This window comes from Palaemon carinicauda, chromosome 26, assembly GCF_036898095.1.
Source record: "Palaemon carinicauda isolate YSFRI2023 chromosome 26, ASM3689809v2, whole genome shotgun sequence".
In the NCBI taxonomy this organism is placed as follows: Eukaryota; Metazoa; Arthropoda; class Malacostraca; order Decapoda; family Palaemonidae; genus Palaemon; species Palaemon carinicauda.
In genome coordinates, this window is record NC_090750.1 from 85,791,893 (window position 1) to 85,814,444 (window position 22,552).

General features: G+C 44.3%; 1 protein-coding gene and 1 long non-coding RNA gene across 6 annotated transcripts in view; one reads left to right on the forward strand and one right to left on the reverse strand.

Moving 5' to 3' along the window:
• LOC137619654 (inactive hydroxysteroid dehydrogenase-like protein 1) overlaps positions 1–19,716 on the forward strand; it is a 210,752-nt gene extending 191,036 nt beyond the window's left edge. Inside the window, exon 9 of one of the 2 annotated variants that reach the window (XM_068349882.1) lies at positions 18,430–19,716. In XM_068349882.1, the coding sequence (XP_068205983.1) occupies positions 18,430–18,847 (418 nt within the window). In that variant the 3' untranslated portion in view covers positions 18,848–19,716. The remainder of the gene's footprint in view (positions 1–18,429) is intronic. The other variant, XM_068349881.1, reaches the window with a different exon arrangement.
• Positions 1–22,552, reverse strand: part of LOC137619655 (uncharacterized) — a 52,801-nt gene that overhangs the window by 25,060 nt on the left and 5,189 nt on the right. For 3 of the 4 annotated variants that reach the window (XR_011039947.1, XR_011039946.1, XR_011039949.1), the window contains exons 2-4: positions 20,445–20,533; positions 906–980; positions 1–742 (exon numbers count right to left, since the gene is read on the reverse strand). The exon at positions 1–742 is cut by the window's left edge. This is a non-coding gene — a long non-coding RNA (uncharacterized lncRNA). The remainder of the gene's footprint in view (positions 743–905; positions 981–20,444; positions 20,534–22,552) is intronic. The other variant, XR_011039948.1, reaches the window with a different exon arrangement.

A 22,552-nucleotide genomic window follows, 5' to 3' on the forward strand; every position in this document is an offset into this window, starting at 1 on the left:
GCTTTCATCCTCCTTATCAGGTCTATTGGCATTCTCCTCTTCCTTACTTGCTATACAGACATTCAGCCAGGTCCTCCTCAGTCAGCTCCTCGTCAAGACGTGTAGCCTAAAGGCACTTCCTCGAAGCCTAAGACTTTCATTTCCTTACTTATTTCATGATCTTTTTTACTGTCTGTTGGAAAGCTGCAAAGTCCTTCACACACCCTGGCCACAGACATTTCCAGCAAGCATTCAGTCTCGGGCCTGACATTGAAAGATTCCTCGACAACAGACAAACAGTCTACCATTGTGAATCCCTTCCAATACTGGATTATGGCAAGGTCAGGGTCATTATCCATGGCTCCTTGAAGTTGTGCCATCACTCGTCAGCTGTAGTGGGCCTTCAAGTTCTCAGTCACCCATCAGTCCATAGACTGTATGAGTCCAATGGTGTTCAGAGGAATGAACACCACTTGCAAATAAGGATTCTTTACCTTGACAGAGGATGGATGTCTGGGAGCATTATCAAGGATAAACAGGACCTTGAAAACCAACTCTGTTCTACAGGTAGTGCCCAATCTCTGGCAAGAAGCAGTACTGAAACCAGTTCAAGAAGAGCTCGTTCGTTGCCCACACCTTCTTCTTGTGCATTCAGTAAACCAGAAGCGTTACAGCATTGTAGTGCATAGGCCATGCTGCCTTAAATATTAAGGCAGGCTAAATTAGATGCCCTGCGGCATTTCTGCACAAAACCAAAGTACACCTGAGGAAGACAGGAAAAGGCACAGTTATTAGAATAGAGTTTTGTAAGACTGGTATTTTGTAAATTGCAATGAATATTTTTTGAAAAAATATCAAAAAATTCAAAAATATTACATGCATTTATGTAAATTAAAGAAGCAAAAATATTTACACTGTTAGCATACCTCTCCTTGAAAGTGGGAACATGGCATTCTTCTTGAGCAATAAATGTCTTTTTAGGCATCTTTCTCCAAACAACCCTGTCAAGCAATAAAAAACGGATTTTGAGCGAAGCGAAAAATCTATTTTTGGGTGAGATAGCCATGGCGTCCTGATGGAAGGTTCCTTTTTGGTAGCTTCCTTGGGTATAAGACTACTAAGATATTCCCAGAGAGTTTAACCACAGGTTATCACAGAATTCTAACTTCTGGAGCGAGTATCTCAAAGGTTTCCCTTTAAGACATCGTAATACAACAGGGGACGCGCATGTCTGAACGCGCCACATAGCTATCTTCACCCCGAACAGAGTTAATGCTTCGGTGTGAAAGGATTGAGAATAGCTGGGAGCCGTTCCACAGCTAATCTCACTCGTGGCTACTACTGATACTCGAGACGTAAACAAACGGACGCCATTGCTCTAATGACGTCACGCCCGTCTTCATCCTGAAGCCAGTTGCTGCCCATCACCATGATACAGTAGCACAGGGTGGGAACAAAACTGGACGAAGTAGTAGGGAGGGTCCATCAGGACGCCATGGCTATCTCACCCAAAAATAGATTTTTCGCTTCGCTCAAAATCCGTTTTTTGGGCTCAAGCCATGGCGTCCTGATGGAAGAGTACCAGAGAATCAATGTATCGTGGTAGATTTTCCCCTAGTATTAAGTGCCTAGGCATTGACAAAACAGCAAAGTAATCTTAGATAAAGAACCATAGGGACGAAGTATCCTGCCCCCCTTGGCAGTGAAGTTCCCATGGGCTATGCCGACGTCAAAGTGGTATTGAAGGGCTATTCATCCTGAGAGAAGAACTTGAAGAACTTAGAGATGAAGCTGAATGTTTGGTATTTGTATAGGAACATTCTGAAATTAGACCAGTGGTGGTTGGACACTGTGTATAGAGTTCATCTCTTGGGTATCAGAAGTAAGTATTCGTGTAGGAACCTTACTTAGTCAGGGTGAATATAATTTAGGATTAGACATCTTAAATTCTTCATAACCATAAGAAAGGAGGAATAAATAAAACTATGACAGGTATGTATTTCATAGTAAGTAGGAGCTGATAGAGACGCACAAGTAATAAAATAGAAATTTTATTTCACAAATGCAGAAATTAAATAATTTACAGCAAAAAGTAAAGTTCATTTACAGTAATAATAATGTACATAGAAATAAAGGCTTGCTCTTGAATCTGAAAAGGAATTTCAGGATATTAGTAGGTACTCGTTCTCGAGGAACGCAAGTCTTTAATTAAAACACATCATGCTCAAGGCATGCGGCACTTGTGTGACACTATGACATTTCACCTGGGATAAGAACAGTTATAAAAGCACTAAGTGTTTTTCGACATCACTATGAATCGCTCGAGGGTCAACATAGGCACCCGAAGAGTTAGAGTCCCAAGTAACTCACTGTTCTACGCAGAGTTAGGTGCAGGTTTCATAACACTACCTGCGGCTACCACAAAATGTTTGACTTCGTGCACTTGTTTCGCATAGTGTTTAAAGAAAACTCGCGAGGACTTCCAGCCCGTGAAGTTTTTAAGGCTTTCAAAGTCCATGCTCTGAAAGAAATTCAGAGAAGATGCCACTTTTCTAGGATCATGACCAGCGGGTGTACTGTTCGGATCCGCTCTGCGAATGAAGTAGGTGATTTCCGCTCTTAATTGTTTCAGTGACAGGTCGCTGCCCGATGTTTCTCCTTTGAAGAGTTTGCCTCCACCAAAGTTCGAAGTTCTGCGAAGATAGACCTTGAGGCTCTCTACTGGACATAGAGAGACATCCTCCTTCAGGGGGCATTTTCTCCAAGGGCCCCATCTTTTGGTGGGTAATTCATTTTTAGCGAGAAACGTCGGATCAGGGGAGAGGGTCACTTCTCCTGAATCGGTAAACAGGATGTGTCCTTCTTCTCTTGATAATGCCACTATTTCGCTGACTCGAGCTCCCGAAGCGAGAGCAAATAAAAATATAACTTTCTGAGTCAGATCCTTGAGGGGGCATGAATCGTTGTCCAAGTTGGAGGCGAAATGGAGTACCTTGTCTAGTGACCAGGAGATCGGTTTCGGTGGGGGTGCTGGACGTAGGCGAGCACATGCTTTTGGTAGTTTGTTGAAGATGTCGTTGGACAGATCAATTTGGAAAGCATATAGAATTGGTCTAGTCAAGGCCGATTTGCAGGTTGAAATCGTATTGGCTGCTAATCCTTGTCCATGAAGGTGAATAAAGAAGGACATACAGAAATCAATCGTGATTTCTTTAGGATTTTTTGTCTTGACAAAGGAGACCCATTTCCTCCAGGATGATTCATATTGCCGTCTCGTGGATTCGGTCTTGTATTCCTCTAGGAAGTCTAGACTTTTCTTCGAGATCCCAAACCTCTTCTTTGCGGCAAGGGAGAGAAAATCATGAGATGAAGGTCCTTGATTTTCGATGATGAAGCGAAGACAGTCGACTTCTGTACTTGTTGAGAGAGAACTGGGCCCGGGAGAGGGATCAGCTTGGGCTGCAGCTCCAGGACCAGGGGGTACCAGTTGCTCCGGGGCCACTTGGGAGCCACTAGGGCCGCTGTCCCTTTGAAGGTTCTCAGTTTGGAGAGGACTTTCAACAGAAGGTTGGTGGGAGGGAACAGGTAGATCTTGGACCATCTGTTCCAGTCCAGTGACATGGCATCCACTGCTTCTGCTTTGGGGTCCTCGTACGGGGCTACGTACAGAGGAAGTTGATTGTTGTCGCTCGTTGCAAAGAGATCTATCTGAAGTTCTGGGACTTGGTGAGAGATGAAGGAGAACGATCTTGTGTCTAGAGACCATTCCGACTCTATCGGGTTTGTCCGAGATAGAGCATCCGCTGTCACGTTGCGGAATCCTTGTAGGTGAACTGCAGACAGGTGCCACTTCTTCTTCTCTGCCAGACGGAAGATTGGGAGAAGCACCTGATTTATCTGGGGCGATCTTGAGCCTTGGCGATTGAGACAACGAACTACCACCGAGTTGTCTAGGGTTAGACGGATGTGGATCGAGGGCGGCGGGGATAACTTCTTCAGTGTTAGAAGGACCGCCATGGCCTCCAAGATGTTTATGTGGAACAAGATGTTTATGTGGAACGTCTTGAATAGTGGAGACCAGGTACCTTGAACCTGTTTCTGGTGGGAGTGACCTCCCCAACCTTCCAGTGAGGCATCCGTGTGGATGTTGAGTGATGGAGGAGGGTGTTGGAGAGGAATGGACCTTTTCAGGGCCTTTTCTTCCGACCACGGCTTTAGGAGGCGTCGCAGTCTGTTTGGAAGCCGTCTCTTGAGGTCTCTTCGAGCGATGGATGCCGAGCGTCTCCAGACTCCCGCGGCATCCTTTAGCTGTGCACGAAGCACTGGGTTTGTCACAGAGGCGAATTGTAGAGAGCCTAGAACTCGTTCCTGCTGTCGTCTTGAAATGCGTTTGGATTTCAGTAGTCGCTTGACAGACCCTGCTATTTCCTTCCTTTTCTTCTGGGGGATGGAAAGGCGGTGTGACTGAAGATTCCAGTGGATTCCCAACCACTGAAACTTCTGAGCTGGAGAGAGGCGAGATTTTTTCTCGTTGATCTTGAATCCCAGGTGTTCTAGGTACTGGGTAACTTCGTTGCAAGACTTTGCACACTCTTCGGGCGATGGAGCCCAGACTAGCCAGTCGTCGAGGTAGGCCATCACCTGGACGTTTCTTAGGCGGAGTTGTTGTACTATGGCATCCGCCAGTTTTGTGAAGATCCGAGGGGCCACGTTGAGGCCGAAGGGCATGGCCCGGAAGGCGTAGCTTTTCCTTTGGAGTCGAAATCCTAGGTAGGAGGAAGCGTGATGGTTCATTGGAACGTGCCAGTAGGCATCCGCCAGGTCTATAGAGACCGTATAGGAACCTTGAGGCAGAAGGGTCCTTATTTGTTGAAGCGTCAGCATCTTGAATTTGTTGTTCGCTATGAACTTGTTGAGGGGGGATAAGTCCAGAATGACTCTGAGTTTGTCTGAGTCCTTCTTGGGAACACAAAACAGTCTCCCTTGGAACCTGGTGGACTTTACCTTCCTTATCACCTTCTTGTTCAAGAGGTCTAGAACATATTCTTCCAGAAGGGGGGTTGATTGTTGGAAGAATTGCTGGAAGATTGGGGGTGGTTGAGTCCAACTCCAGCCTAGACCCTTCTTGACTATGCTGTGCGCCCAGGGATCGAAGGTCCAACGATCCTGGAATTGGCGGAGTCTTCCTCCCACCGGAAGCACTTCATTGCTTCTGGTGTCCCGAGGACTTGCTGCCTCGGCCGCTAGCTCCCTTTCCTCCTCTACCTCTGGAGGGACGGCGAGATGCGTCTTTGCTTGCACCGCTGAATGAGCCTCTACCTTTGGCACGAAAGGTAGTTGATTGTTGCTCAAAGGCAGGGGTGAAGACCGGTGACTGTGACAACACCGGTTGGGGGACCAATTGAAAGGTCTGTTGTGGTTGGGCAACCACTTGGGAGGTAGCGGGTCCCGGAAACTGACGTCTTTGCTGACGTTGCTGGGGTTTTGGCTTTTGGGGTTTCCTCTTAGGCCGAGGTCCGTCGTCCTGAGAGGATTTCCTTTTCCTGGACATGCCCCACTTGTGGAGAAGGTTCCTATTCTCCGTGGCGGCTCTGTCAGTGATTTCCTTCACAAGGTCAGAAGGAAAGAGGTGTTTTCCCCAGATGTTGGAGGAAATCAGCCTCCGGGGTTCGTGTTTCACTGTGGCACCGGCAAACACGAATTCACGACAGGCTCTTCGAGCCTTTATGAAGTGGTACAAGTCCTTCATTACAGTCAATAAGTGGGATTTGGAGAGTACCATGTAGTGGTCTGGTACTCTAGTGTCACAGGCCATAACTTCAAGTTGGACTTGATGAGAAAGAGATGCCGCAAGCCTCTCCTTCGTGTCTTGTTCCCGACGAAGGAGGTGATCGTTGAGCTTAGGGAGGTCTTCATTAAACTGACGTCCGGCGACGTCAGGATCGAGCTTTCCCACGACGAAAGTATGTTGAACATCTTTCCAGTGTCGAGCGTCAGGGGGGGTCACTATGGAGAAGGGTCTGCACTCCTCCAATGCAGGGCAGGGTTTCCCTTCATCCGCCGCTTTAAGGCATGCAGCTAAGGCCTTTTCCAAGAATGGAAGAACCGCAGTTTCAGGTGCAACGTAAGTAGGGTGCTTCTTGCTCAATGCCGGAAGCTTAGAGCAGGTAAAGCCTCTACTCTTGAATGCAGAGGCTAGCATAGCCTGGGCCTTTGCGAGATCGAACACTATCTCTTCCTTAGGTTCGGTCTCTTCCTTCGAGGCAGGTTCGGAACGAAGCCGGACATAACAGTCCGGGTAGGCCTCAAAGTTTGGGAAGAACTCCACATCTTCCAAAGGGACCGTGCCGATCTTATCACTGACAAAGATCCTGCCGGTCGCAATAACCATATGCTCTGCATACCTCCACGGGTTGGCATGAGAGCAAGCGGGGAGATCCTTGACCGAAATCTTCTTCGGTTCTCTAGATCCTATCATCGACCTGATGGACTCCTGGTTCTCCTTCAGCCTGTCGTCCATGACGGCTCTAATCAGTCGGATCAATTCTTGAGTGGAAGAAGAAGGATCCGGAGTCGAGGAGGTAGACGGGATAGACATTTCCGTCGGTGTAGGAGTAGGAGGGGGGATGGACGGGGGAGCGACCTCTTGCTCCGACTCGGCGTATTCCACCTTGTCTTCGTCATCTTCGGCCCCTTGAGCCATAAGCGTTTTCTCCGTGTCTTCCGAGACATCCGAAATCTGTTCGTCATCTTCGGAATCCAAACGACACTCGTGCATGGACTGAGCCATGACTACATCAGGTTCCACCGTAATTTGGACAGTGGGGATCACGTCTTTGGGTACCACTGAGTCAGGGGAGGCCTTAGGGAACAACAGTGACCTCAGTTCTTCGGTGGCCAGGTACGGTCCGGTAGCATTTTTCTGGAAGCCACGCACCCACTTGCGCAGCTTTTCACGAGAAATGTCTCTAATCTCCGCTGAGGGAGGATTATGGAAGGCCTCAACTAGGTGAGCCTGACAGACCGTACAGTTCAGTGGATTCCAAAACTTCAAATCCCCTTTCTTGTCTGCACAAGGGGCGTGAGTCCTGCAAGCCGTATGCCCGTAAAACTGCGGGCGTTTCACAGTGCAGAAGGCGAAATCACACTTCATCTGCTCCTCCTGTGGAAGAAAGAGAAAATGAGTATGGGGGAGTCATAAGAATGGCTCTTAAACTAAGTTAATATTAATTATTAATTTTAACTTAATGAAAAGTGTGATGCATAGAGAATGAAAATAGTAAAGGAGAACATGCTCCATGCATCTCGCCCGGCTGGTTACCATAAGCTTGGTCCCTGGATAATCCGAGTGACCGAGGGCACCGGATATAATTCCTTAGAGCTCCAAGTATTTTGGAATTCCGTGGAAAAATCCAAGGGCAAGATTGGGACCGAGATCATTCGGTTCCAAGTTAAGGGCCAGAAGGCCTCTTTTAAAGGTAACTGCTTCTGGCAACCAGCCGTGCTAAGATGCACATAGCATGCTGGAATTAGAAGAATGCAAAGAGACAGCATGATCACTAACAGAGCAGTACTAGGTACTGATCTTAATAGTAGAAACAGTCTATCTGTTTGCAATATAGGGCTATCATTGTCCTATGATAGCTACAGGAAGGGGGTGCAAGTATTCTTGACGCCTCCGGGGCATCCGGCAAGCCGCCGGCATGCCGGAGCTCGCTCCAGCATAGATTCTGGCATTAGGACAGACAATGTTCAAAGTCAGTCAAAATCCAGGATGGCGGCCGCCGGCACAACGGCGGCACGCCGGCAGGGAGCGGCGGCTCCGGCAGTCGGAGGATGCCGGATTGGTGACTGGGATAAGGATGGTTAAAGCTGTACCGGTTTGCCGGCAGTATATGCCGGCACTCCGGCGGCCGACCGGCAAGCGGACGACAAGCTAGGAGGAGGAGAGCCGCCGGTAGTAGCCGGCGGCAGCCGGCAGTCCCTCAGTACACGGGGGGCTGGCGGCAAGGTTAGGAAGAGTCACCAAGTAGGAGGCAGGTATTGCCGACAGTAAAGGCGGCAAGAGACCGGCACCCGGATAGGGAGAGAGACAGGGGGGAGGGGGGAAGGGATGCAGGAAGTACCATCAGGACTCCAGACATCCCTCCCCCTCCCTGAGAAGGTGTACCCATGATAGAGGCAGGCTCTAACATCCATGAGCAGGGGTCACTAGGGACCGGGAGCAAGGTAGCCCAAGGGAGGGCTAGGGAACACCCAAAGGGGGGGAGGGGGGAGACTCCCATATGCAGAGCTATACTAGCAACTAACCTTATAGGACACTATGAAGGTATATGTACCAGAGCGGACTGCACAAGGAAGCTCGGGTAGCCCTACTATTCCACCCTAAGGAGGAGTTGTAGGACAGAGGACAGATGGGTATAAACTAACCTGAGCATAGGCTAGGCTATACAAGAGATAGGTGGGGAGGGAGAAGAGAGAAGTCTTCTAAGGAAGGGTTTCTGTACCAGAGCGGCCACTAGGGAGAGGGAGGACACTCCCTAACCTAAGATCAGGCAGATCAGCTAAAACGGTGCAAGAGTACAGTTTCAGCATGGAACAGAGAAACCTTCCTAACCTAACCTAGAGCAGGGCTAAGAGTCCTGAACTAGGAAAGGAAGAAGACATATCGCTATCGCAGGAAAGTCATAGACTATCCTAGCCATAGAGGTAGGGCTAGCCTAACCTCACTCTCGGACGCAACCCTAAAGGGGGTTCATTCCTTTAGGGAGGACAGAGAGGCGATATATACTCTATTAGACAATTGATCCCTTTACTCAGAAAAGGAATCAAGGCTAATTAGAGGGAATGCCAAGGCAGGGGATGAAGGAAGCATATAGGGGTCCTATCATTAGGTTAGGTTAGAAAGAGTCACTGACTAGCCCATCCCCTATATGGTCCCTGAAGGCGAAAACATTTGCATCACTGTCAGAAGTATTGTAAAATAATGCCACTATCTTCATAACTTAGCCTAGGATCACTAATAAATCATGCATGAACACTTGTATGTAGGCTCCTGGCCTGGGGGCTATAGTAGCCGACTGGTATGAGGTCAATCGATGACCGATAAAAAGCGTCTAAACACGATATAAAAGTTCCTAGCTATGAAGACTAAATAAACTAATGTAATCGATTAGTATATAAGGCCGGAAACGTTGTTGTGGCTAACTAAATAAGACATGCATAACAACAACGACGCCATAAAATGGCGGGTCCGGTAGAGGCACAGCTCTGCCACAAAACAGCAATTATCTCGAAAAGTAATATTTACTTTACGGCCAGAGCTTAATTAAACAATACTGGAACCTTGTACTCAACTTTCCAGAAGAAGGCGAGGCTGAAGGTAACGACATAGCGAAGATGCAAAACGATAAAGTTAACACAGGGAAAATCCGTCTAAGTAGGGCAGCTACTAAACAAAGGATGAAGACGGGCGTGACGTCATTAGAGCAATGGCGTCCGTTTGTTTACGTCTCGAGTATCAGTAGTAGCCACGAGTGAGATTACCTGTGGAACGGCTCCCAGCTATTCTCAATCCTTTCACACCGAAGCATTAACTCTGTTCGGGGTGAAGATAGCTATGTGGCGCGTTCAGACATGCGCGTCCCCTGTTGTATTACGATGTCTTAAAGGGAAACCTTTGAGATACTCGCTCCAGAAGTTAGAATTCTGTGATAACCTGTGGTTAAATTCTCTGGGAATATCTTAGTAGTCTTATACCCAAGGAAGCTACCAAAAAGGAACCTTCCATCAGGACGCCATGGCTTGAGCCCAAAAAGAAACATACTGCATATACTGTAATAACAATAATGTATAGGATTATGCACTACTGTATTACATAAAATAATTCAATTTTAAGCTACATTATTGTTTGTCATAAATTTTACATTGAATTTCTACATGGACAATACACTACACTACAATTTAGATATGTAAATCAATGAAATAAATACCAATACAGTACAGTAAATAACACATAAAATTTATTCAAATTACATAACTGTATAATTGAAATTTTACATTATATTACCCTTTAAAAGTGCTCAACACTTCAGCAATTTATGTAAACAAGAATCTATAATAGTCCACAAACTTACTAATTTCATCCATATTCCAAAGTTGTTCCGGCAACCTCCATGATGATATTCTGAAGCTTTTCTGGTTAAATTTTCTAGGCCGACTTGCCAGTAATTTTTACATTAAAGGAAAAATGACATTTAAATTATCAAACCAACCTTTACTGGCTTGGAAACACGTATGCAGGGATGCTATTCTTACTGGTGGATGGCCGAGATTCATCTTACAAGATGCGGGAGCAGAGACTAGGCTTCTTCCCGGACGACGAGAGTCAATGGCGATTCCCATGCAATGCCAATCCTCAATCCATGGCATTTTCTATTCAGATCATGCCTTTTTTCCCTTTGCACAGTGTGGGGCACAGGTAGCTACAGCTGCAAGAATCCTCGATGGATTCTTCTCTAAGTACCCCACGGTACTCTCGTTAACATTGAAAAGTCTAACTGCACTTATCAAGGACTTTAACCTTCCCTTCAAGAGTCATGACCCTCCTCTGCCATTTAGTAGAACCTTCAGATGTTAAAGCAGCCGTCTTGGGAGCCATGATGATGATGAAGTAAGCCAACATGATGCTTACACAAATAGGACTGAAGCAGGAGAAGAGCAAGCAAGGAGAGTATGCTAGAGTGAGGCCAAGTCAGCAAGTGATATGCTATGCGGAGAGGTTAACAGCAAATATAGCCGGGTGCAAAGGAGCACGGTCGGGTTGAAATTACGGGCCGGCGAGAGAACTAATTGCAAATACGGTACAAGATTTTTGTTTGAATGGGCTATATGGTGCTCTGTATAGCTAATGACTGAATCTGCAAGATAGAACTCTTGTAAGGACATCACTCACTCCGTCATTCAGCATTCTCATCGAATTCTCCATCTCATTTGAATTCTCCTTTCGCCACACTGTGGCTAATTGTATATATTTGTTCCTCTCCCTCAGAGCTACAATTTCATGTATTTCTCATTACATTGCATTATTTCATTAACTTGTATTTTGAGTATTTGTACGTGTGAAGAAACACTTTTTGTGGCGGTTGGTTCTAGCCAGATTGGCGCCAGCGCGCATGCTAAATTTCCGTCCGCACCTTGTAATATATTCTTGCACCTGTTTGAATAAACCGTCAGTTGTTGGTGATAGCTCGTCTCACTGTCCTTATAACTGGTGACCCCGGAGTTGAAGTAGCATCAGCGGTTTTGGCTTTGCCATTAACGGACTCACTACGGCCGTGCTACCTTCTTCTACTCCGTTACCTTAGGCGTGAGCTTCGGCCTTTGGTTATCCCACACCTTGGTGCGTTTGTAAGGCAGTAGGATGCGCTTATCTGACATTTCAACTTCTCACCTCTTCGCCGACTCGTCGACTGACCACAATGGCGGATTCAACCCGCCCATCACGCCCAACAGCCCCGCCTCCACGCCCAAAGTCAAACTGCCGCCGTTTTCTCAACACAACACCACTTCCTGGTTCCTGAGAGCAGACGTACTCTTCCGAGTTGCTAGGCTCAGGAACTCCTGCGCCAAGGCAGACATTGTTCTCACCTCCATCCCAGAGGAGGTATTCGACAAGATTTCCCCATGGCTCGACGCCCAGGCTGGCCAAGTTTCCTACGACGACCTGAGAACGAAACTAATCGGTATTTACTCGCTCCGTTTCAGCGAGGGCACAGAAGGTCCTGGATCTCGCCGGCAAACCTATGGGTGACACCTCTCCTGTCGAGGCGTGGGACGAGTTGACCGGCCTGCTAATGCTTCCCGAGACCGACAGCAACGGCCGACGGCGCGAGATTAGCCTATCTCGCGAGATTTTCCTTCGACGCCTGCCGCAGGACGTAAGGTCCCAATTGACGGACGCCGACACACTTCTGATGAATGAACTCCTGTCGAAGGCTCAGAAGCTCCACGAGGCTTCCAAAGCATCCCGCCTTGGAGCATCATCATCAGTATCGTCTTCGTTCTCCTCCTTCAGCTGCTCTTCCATAGACTCTTCAGCAACGCCTCCTAACGACGACGACGAGATCAACGCTCTGGCAAGGAGCAAACCATCGCAACCGACACGTCCGAGCCCTAGGCCTTATCCAGCGTGGTGTTTCTACCATCAGCAGTTCGGCAGAGACGCCAAGAAATGTAGGGCACCATACAATTTCCCTAGAAGTTGACACCAGAAGAAACCACCTACCACCATCGTAGCTGCAGGAAACCAAAGCAAGAATGGTTTTTATATCCTTGACACCATCTCCAACCATAGACTTATGGTCGACACCGGCATTATGCAGTCAACGTTCCCGCCGTCACAAGCCGACCTAGACCGTGGTCCCAGCAAAGACGGGGCTCGCTTGTCGCCGCCAACGGGTCTCCCATACGGTGTTATGGGACTAGGGTCCTCAGGATATCTATCATGGGCCGTTCGTATTCCTGGCCCTTCGCCATCGCTGACGTCAGTCGCCCCCTCGGTGCAGATTTCCTCGCTCACCAAGGACTACTCGTCGACGTTGCTAGGAAACGCCTCGTTGACACAGGAACCTGCCGGTTCCGCGCCCCAAGAGCCGGCCCTGCCACAATGTCCGTATCCGCTGTAATGACGCAGCCCTACGCCGACCTTCTGCAGGAATTTCCCGACGTTTTCAAGCCCGAGCTCCGCCAATCGCCGGGATCCCCCTCCAAACACGGGATCTACCACCACATCACGACGACGGGACCTCCTACACATTCCGCCGCTTCCCGCCCCAGAAGCCGAGGGACGCCAAACACGCCTTTGAGGACATGGAATGCATGGGTATCTGTAAGAAAGCATTGAGCCCCTGGGCATCTCCCCTCCACATGGTAAAGAAGCCTGACGGGACCTGGAGACTTTGCGGCGACTACAGGCGCCTCAACCTCATCACAGCGCCCGACCACTACCCTCTGCCCAACATGCAGGACCTGACGAATGTATTGCATGGCGCGAAACACTTCACCAAGATGGACCTTCTGATTCAAGTCTTACTTCCAGGTCCCCGTATTTCCAGAGGACATTCCGAAGACTGCCATTGTGACACCGTTCGGATCCTACACCTTCGCATACTCAACCTTCGGTCTACGCAATGCGGGGGAGACCTTCCAACGCCTAATGGGTAGCATCCTGGGCGACCTACCATTCTGCGTCTGCTACGTCGACGACATCCTGATATTCTCAAGGACCAAGGAGGAACACCGGAGGCACGTCCGCGCCGTTATCAAACACCTGCAGGAGAATGGCCTGGTTGTACGTTTCGATAAATGCACGTTTGGCGCTGAAGGAGTGGACTTTCTCGGTCATCGCGTGTCCTCGAGTGGGGTAAAACCCATGACAACCAAGGTGGACGCCATCAGGAAGTTCCCGACACCTACGACCACCCCCCAACTTCAAGAGTTCCTGGGGATGGTCAATTACTACAGGCACTTCATCCCCAACATCGCACAGACCCTGACCCCCCTCGACGACGTCCTGAAGGGAAAGGCGAAGAAACTTGAGTGGAGTTCCCCACAACAAAACGCATTCACCAGGACAAAGGACGCCCTCGCAAACGCCACCACCCTGGCTTACTTCGACGACAATGCCCCTCTGCGACTGAGGACCGAAGCCAGCAATGACGCCTGTGGAGCTGTGCTGGAACAGCTCGTCGATGGTTTTCCACGACCGTTGGCGTTCTTCAGCAGAAAGCTGAAACCCGCCGAAACAAGATACAGCGCCTTCGACAGGGAGCTCCTCGCCGTCTACCTCGCCGTCCGCCACTTCAGGTACATCCTGGAGGGCACACCCTTCACCATCGCGACGGACCATCAACCCCTCGTACATGCCTTCACAAAATCGACAGACGCATGGTCCTCCCGACAACAACGCCATCTCGCAGCAATCGCCGAATTCGGGTGCACCATAAGCTACGTTCCTGGAAAGAAAAACCCAGTCGCAGACGCCCTTTCAAGGATTGAAATAGACTCAATCCACCTGGGAATTGACTACGCCGACCTCTTATCCGAGCAGCGCAACGACCAAGAGGCACAGGATCATCTGACGGGGCCATCTACGCTCAAGATAACCGCAATGCCCCTCGGGCCGGCAGGAGTAACCATCCTCTGCGACACCAGCACCGGCCGCCCCCGTCCCTGGATTCCCGCCTCCTGCAGAAGGAAGATATTCGACATCATCCATGGACTTTCACACCCCTCGGGATGCACCACTGCTCGCCTCCTGTCTGAGAAATTCATCTGGCCAGGGATCAAAAAGGACGCCCGGGAATAGGCGAAGACATGCATCTATTGCCAGACAAGCAAGATCAGCCGTCACACCGAATCGGGGATAGGTGATTTTCCCCAACCGAAAAGGCGTTTCGGTCACATCCACATCGACGTTGTGGGACCTTTGCCGCCTTCAGGATCTGCTCATTACCTGCTGACTATCATTGATCGCGCCACGAGGTGGTTGGAAGCATCACCGATGACCGAAGCTACGACCCAAGCATGCGCCGAAGTCGTTTTGTCGAGCTGGACGAGCAGATTTGGCGTTCCTGACGACATCACGACGGACTGTCAGAGATATGGCTCGCTCTGGCAAACCTGATGGGAAAGACACTCCACAGCACCACCGCATACAACCCCGCAGCAAACGGCAAGGTCGAACGAACTCCTCGCGCCCTCAAGGCGTCCCTGATGGCGAGCTGCACAGACGCGGACTGGAAATCATGCCTTCCTTGGGTACTTCTTGGCCTTCACACCGCCCCTCGCGCAGATGGCGAGCCATTGCCCGCTGAAAAGGTTTACGGAGAGGCGCTCACAGTTCCCGGCGAATTTTTGCCCACATCAACCGACGACATCGCCAGGAAGTTCAGGTCATGTCTTAAAACTTACCAGGACAGAACTAAGCATTTCAAGCCGAGGAACCTGGACGACTTCGGATAAGTTTTCGTCCGCGTCGACGCTCATCGACAGCCACTGACCAGACCCTATCGCGGCCCCTACCAAGTCATCAGTAAAACGATGAAAGCCTTCCTTCTCGACGTGCATGGCCAAGAGGACTGGGTCTCAATAGACCGCGTGAAACCGGCGTTTCTCGAAGGAAGCGACACTGCTTCCGCGGGACCTGGCAGATCCAGAGTGCCACCTCAAAACAAGGCGCCCAATGAGAAGAGCAACAAACGACGGCGAGAGGTAGCTATCCATACGCCGACCGCCGACGCGCCCCTTCGTTCAAAATCAAGAGGAGCCCTCCGACGCCCGAAACGATACGAAGCCTAGCCTCGTCAGCCTTCTATGCCGCCTGATGTCTGGGGGGGGGGGGGTACTTGTAAGGACATCGCTCCCTCCGTCGTTCAGCATTCTCATCGAATTCTCCATCTCATTTGAATTCTCCTTTTGCCACACTGGCTAATTTTATATATTTGTTCCGCTACCTCAGACCTACAATTTCATGCATTTCTCATTACATTGCATCATTTCATTAACTTGTATTTCGAGTATTTGTACGTGTGAAGAAACACTTTTTGTGGCGGTTGGTTCTAGCCAGATTGGTGCCAGCGCGCATGCTACATTTCCGTCTGCACCTTGTAATATATTCTCGCACCTGTTTGAATAAACCGGCAGTTGTTAGTGATAGCTTGTCTAACTGTCCTTGTACTCTAAGGGGTGACTACTTTCCAAAGAGGAACAGAAAGGTACAGTACTTTAATTTCTCCAATTTTGGATTATTTTTTCTTAAATATCACTAAAGTAGGATAGTGCATGGGAATATCTAAAAACTTATTTGTAACAAAAAATTTATTTTTAAATATTGACCCATAGCTGCACCCGATTTCTAGCCTACTTCTCCTCTATCCCGCTTGCTCTCTACCTTATCGTCCACCCCTCTCCTAGCTTTTGCTGTATAGAGCAACTACAAATATACCTCGATGCTTAAGAGCTTCCCTGATCCCAGTGCTGGGACATTTGGCTCAGATTCAATAAATTAATGCTATTACTTTGATTGTTAGTTTGGTTTATTGACAAATATTTCCAGGCAATATACCCTGTAAGAAGAGGAATAGCAGCAGTGCTGCATTAGGTAAATGGTGTGAAAATACTGCCACACCTGATTTTAGCTGTTAACTTTTCACTGTTCATTCTTTGTAGAGTTAACTTTTGACAGAATGTGGGGCATAGAGGGAAAATTTATTAAGCAAAAAGTTTTGATTAAAAAAAAAAAAAACATTCTATGAGAAATTATTGAAGCAAACACATACTAATCTCAATTCTTGGCTTGTAGGATTCTTTTCCCCAATACTCCAGACTGATAATGGATATATAGATTCAGAATCCAACAGGAGCATATGGCAAGCAATAAAATTGCAGTATAATTTACTGAACTATCTGCGAGGTATGCTCCTTAAATGATTGTAAGAGGAAAATTATTTAGCATGTATGGGATATTGGTGGATTTTGACCACAATCTTTTGGGATGCTGGATGCACGCATGGGATATCAAAGTAGGTAACCCCAGAAGTCTTCATATTTTAAGATGTCCTAATATACCTTGTGTATTAGATTTATATATTTGGGACTTGGGCGGCTGGATGTCACTATGTGAGAATGAGAGGAGGAATATGGAATTTAAGAAAATATGTCTAATTGACAAATATCATTCCCAGAAACTTGAAATTGTTACAACCACCCAAGAGAAATCTTCCTTCGATACCTAATTTACCTTTGTTTCCTCATCCATCTTACAATCAAACCTCTTTCAAGTTTTGCTTCACTGGACAACTACAGAGGCTTTCTTAAGTTATACCTTGTTGATGAATGCCCTTCTCAACCAAAGCACAGGTTCATATGGCTCAACTTACTTAAACCAACCAACCTAATTCAAATAAAATATTTCTTTAAAAAGTAATTTGACTTTTCCAAGAACCAACCAATAAAACAGCTTGTCTGTAAATTACATTTGAATATTAGTTATTTGGATGCCCCAAGTGCTCCTTGGCTTAAACCACACTGGTAGAACAGTTGAGATAGGGTATCCACATTATCCTTGACAAATAACACAAATCAGTAGCATCTTTAAGACTTTCATAAGGGCATTACAAAGCACACCATGTAGCTATATTTTTCTACAGTACAAAAACCCAACAAATTATTCACAAAAAAATTCTCTGGTACAAATACTTATGCAAATTAAATGCAAAGTCAAGAAAAGCAAGAAAACACTAAACCTGACAATTGTGATAAAGGAATATACTGTATATGAATGATCGCAAATAGACTGAATGCATATGAAACTTTATCATCAGTAAATGAAAAAAGAAAATGTACTGTACTGTACTATTAATCATCAGAATATGGTAAAACCTTTACAGACAGTGGTAGGATAAAAACTATCATTTCACATAAAACTAAATAACCCTAAAAGGGTGAAATCTATAGAAAAAACCAAAGGGGTGCCAATTATACAAAACATTACCATAAAGAAGTTGAAATGCTAACCAACAAAAAATCACCCAAAACCAAATAAACTCACCCAAAATGTTGAAAATATCACCAGAGCTGCTCCTCTGTCAGATAAAAAACTTCCATCAATCTGTAGACAACAGCACTGCATACCAAATCCTACTTACCAAATCACACAAGTAAGGCACAAACAATTTTATTTGCTTTATTTCTATACTCACCCTATGTTCATATACAGCTAATAGAAATAGAAAAATTATTGATATTTTGTTTTCAATCAGTTGTAGGATGGAACTATATGAATAGTACAGAGTTCCATCAGAAAAAGAGACTTGTGTTTTCAGGGAATCTGAAGAAAGCTGACCTTGAAATAACCATTCATCAGTCCTCTCAAAAGTACCTCTGCTTCTTCCTCAATGGAGGGGTGTAACAGTTCAAAATTCTGTATTTAGACTGTGCATTATTCTCCAAGTGTTTACTAAAGTGTTCACGCCGATTGGTCACCCTCATACGGGACAAGTCTTTCTACGTATATTGGAGATTGTTTGATCCTGGTATCATTAGAGACAGTTGCTACAGGATAGAGATAACTTTCTCATCTTTTATCATGGTGCAAAAGATGTCAAACTGCAATGCCAGAAGCAAGCACCGTCAAATAATGAAATGGCCAACAACCGAGTAGTGGATCTTGCTGCACGTGCAAACTGCTCACCTGCATAGTGCTTGGGCTAATCTTTTCTTTCTTTGGGAATTTGTTTTCTACATTTTTGACATACTAAATGGACATGGCAGGTGATTGTTCTATTATTTTTCTTCTACAATTAAAATGAATTTCATGTTGAAATAGTATAATAGATATTCTCTTTTATATATGCAAGATTTTTATTCGATATAACATTTTTTTTCAAGAAATGGATCTACTGAACCAAGGAATGAACAAACAGAACCGAAAGCTGTACAAAATGACTCAAATATACCAATAGAACAAAAAAGGGTACCTGCCGAACAAAGAAGTGTGCCAGGTGAACCAAGAAGTGCACCAGCCGAACCAAGAAGTGCACCAGCCGAATCAAGAACTGCACCTGCCGAACCAAGAGCTGCACCAGCTGAACCAAGAGCTGCACCTGCCGAACCAAGACCTGCACCTGCCGAACCAACAGCTACACCTGCCGAACTAAGAACTGCACCTGCCGAACTAAGAACTGAAATATTTGAACAAAAAAATTCACCAAATGACCTACAAAATGTACCACCTGGACAAAGAAATGTACCAGGGGAACCTGGGAGTGCCGTATATGAAATCGAAAAACCAGACGAGGAGTCATGATAGATATTTACCTGAAAGCGAAACCTAAAATAAAAAACGGGAGCTCCAAGTATTAGATATACTGTAGGCTACAGTACATATTGTGCTGTTAACTCCCAAGAGTGAGAAATTTTAGGGGATTTTGCTATCTTCTCACAATAATGAAGCTCATTTGTTAAAGACAGTATTCTAATCATCTCTTATGATTTTACAAAATGCTAATCAAAAATATTTTAGAGGAAAGGTTCCTTTTCCTTCTATTCTCATTATGAGAATTATATACTGCACTTTTAGGCTTGGTTGTTTTTCAAAAAATAACCATTTGGATATTTCTAGACTATAATTTAAGAGTAAAATAATCACTGGTTGAGTTTACAATTATTTTTATTCTATTTATTTGTTGCATTTGTCTGTTTTAAAATAAGTACTGTATAGTAATTAGATAAGAACAGATTTTCAGTTCTGAAGCTCAAAAATATGTATCCTTAGAGTTATTGGGGAATTATAAGACTATTAATGAAAAATATATTTCCGATTGCAATTCCAAATGTATGTTTGAATTATGAAAGAACATAATTCCCTAGGCCAAGGCAGTCTTGTATTATGGCAATGAAGAATTACACTAAAATCAAGTTTTGTTTTAAATAATTCAGTAATGCTCAGAAAAGGTTTCATATACATTTTGAAAAGTTATACACACCAGTATATATAGTTTGCCTTTTAGACATTTAGGAAGTTATAAAATCGTCTTCCTGTTGTAAAATATGAGGAAGGTTAGTAGCACTAAAATTTTATAATTTGGTTTTCAACATGCTGCTCTATGATTTGTGGTAATACAATGATAACTCAATCTACTACTTTGCCCAACGAGCAATTTTTTAACTATTTATTTCATTCTATAATATATATATCTATATATATCTAATATATATATATATATATATATATATATATATATATATATATATATATATATATATATATATGTATGTTCCATGTTACCTTTGCTGATGCAGTTTTGATTAAAGCATTCAAAATTGTCAGCTACAGGCATTACCATATATACAGTATAGTAATCCTTGTAATATGAGGACATGATTATCAAGTCATATACTCTGTTGTAATAGAGCTTTCCATGACAATAAGTTTCTTGTTTGGCTTTTATTTAAAGAGCTGGATATAAGCCAAGATTTTATGAGAAACCAATAGAGTATTAAGTGCTATACCATACTTTGAATGTTGTACTGTTTTATTCTGGTGCACTGATGGGCTATGTAAAGTAATTGTTTTATAATTGTATTTTGTTTAAAGTTTTAGAATTAAAATATATATTACGTTACTTCCATTTTAATTTTTTTCCCCTTATCGAGCTTTTATGTTTATTGCTGGAAAGTTAGAGGACAAATAGAATTTTAGTTGGTTCCCAAATGGGCCACAAAGTGTGTGAAATTTATCACATTCAAGACAGACAGACAGACAGGCCTTCATTCCATCTCCAAAAGAGCATTGCTTAATGAATTGATTGCCTTAAGTTTGAAAAGCCAAATCTCAATAGGCCTACCTCTTACTACTGGTGAACTAATGTTAAACCATATTAGATAATCTTAAGCACACTAACCTAAAATGAAGTCTTTTGATTCGCAGTTAGTCCAGACTCCATTTGAAAGCTTGTTCTTGGCCTTTTATCAGTTTCTCCAATCCTTCAACCTACAATATATGCATTTGAAATTATTAACATCCTTCGTTCGATATATATATAAAAAAAAAATACCAAAAGTACCAAACAAATACTGGCAGATGATTACTTAACAGATAAATAGCAGCATCTTGCTAAGAACAGTCCTTAAGCTGTGGTGTAAGTCTATGCATAAAACTTTTATTTATACCCCATTAAAATTTCACATATAATTACTACTTGAAATACCTTACAGTAATCATATTTTCCACGTAATCAGAAGGAACATCATAGTAAATAGATCAATTAAAAAAGGGTTGTCATTTTATCAGGCATGCCAACATCATTTTCTGTTGTCCCAAGTGTTAAAGAAATTTAGGTAATAACCTCAACGGTGGTGTGGTATTGTAGATATTAGCCCATACTGAAATTGGTTTAGCACATGCCAAAAATATTGGTATCAAGATAAGAGTTTAATAGAGCACAAGTTTTGTCCAATGAATCAAGGTGAGATTTGTTTAAAATCAAACTGTAGAAGAATGTTATAACATGGCAGTAGAAAAAAAAAATACATTTTTCCAAGTTCTCCGAAAAAAAAATTTCTCCATAAAGTTTTCCATTCTTAGTAGGAGTATAATAATATATCTATCTTTCCAAAGAGTAAGCTAAATTTTCTATTCACAATCACATCTATGATTAAAAATGAACTGCTCTATTAATAGAAACATTAACGATAAAAAGACTGAATTAAATAAAACTACCAAAATTCAAATATTCTATTACTGTATGTGAATACTATTTTATATGGAATATTGCATTTTATTTGCTTGAAAATATTGCTTAGAATTAAAACTGGAATAGAGATTACACAGATTCTTAGCAAGTCCCCCAATAGAGTACCTATACTCCTATAGCCTTAAAGATTGAGCCACTAGCCAGAAAATAGCTCGACACTGTGAAAGGTAATAATCAATCAATAGAAAAGAGCTGGGATTATCTTGCTGTGAAAATGAAACACGCGATTATCTTGCTGTGAAAATGAAACACGCGATTATCTTGCTGTGAAAATGAAACACGCGATTATCTTGCTGTGAAAATGAAACACGCGATTATCTTGCTGTGAAAATGAAACACGCGATTATCTTGCTGTGAAAATGAAACACGCGATTATCTTGCTGTGAAAATGAAACACGCGATTATCTTGCTGTGAAAATGAAACACGCGATTATCTTGCTGTGAAAATGAAACACGCGATTATCTTGCTGTGAAAATGAAACACGCGATTATCTTGCTGTGAAAATGAAACACGCGATTATCTTGCTGTGAAAATGAAACACGCGATTATCTTGCTGTGAAAATGAAACACGCGATTATCTTGCTGTGAAAATGAAACACGCGATTATCTTGCTGTGAAAATGAAACACGCGATTATCTTGCTGTGAAAATGAAACACGCGATTATCTTGCTGTGAAAATGAAACACGCGATTATCTTGCTGTGAAAATGAAACACGCGATTATCTTGCTGTGAAAATGAAACACGCGATTATCTTGCTATGAAAATGAAACACGCGATTATCTTGCTATGAAAATGAAACACGTGATTATCTTGCTATAAAAATCAAACACGTGATTATCTTGCTATAAAAATCAAACACGTGCGACTTCTTCTAAGACAGCAAAGAACACTAGCCAATTTTCTGCTACATAACATACTAGTATATACAAAATGCCTTCTAAATTTATTGCGAATGAGATTATCCTAACTAGAATGATATATGTACAATAGAGTTGTTACTTGTTACCTTAGTTTTAAAACTATTAAATAGCCATCTTGTTCATTAATTATGGGTGGAAAGGGTAATTGAATGAAATATAAAAGAACGTATCAGACTACAGTATCTTTCTCCCTCTTTCTTTCTTTTGCAAATAACAAAAGAAAAAAAATAGAAATTGTTTGTTATTTACAAATTGCCTGTTAGTTAAAGTATCTCGTATCTGACTTTTCCCCACATAAAAACCTAAATCTCAAAGCCATTGTCCATATCAGTAA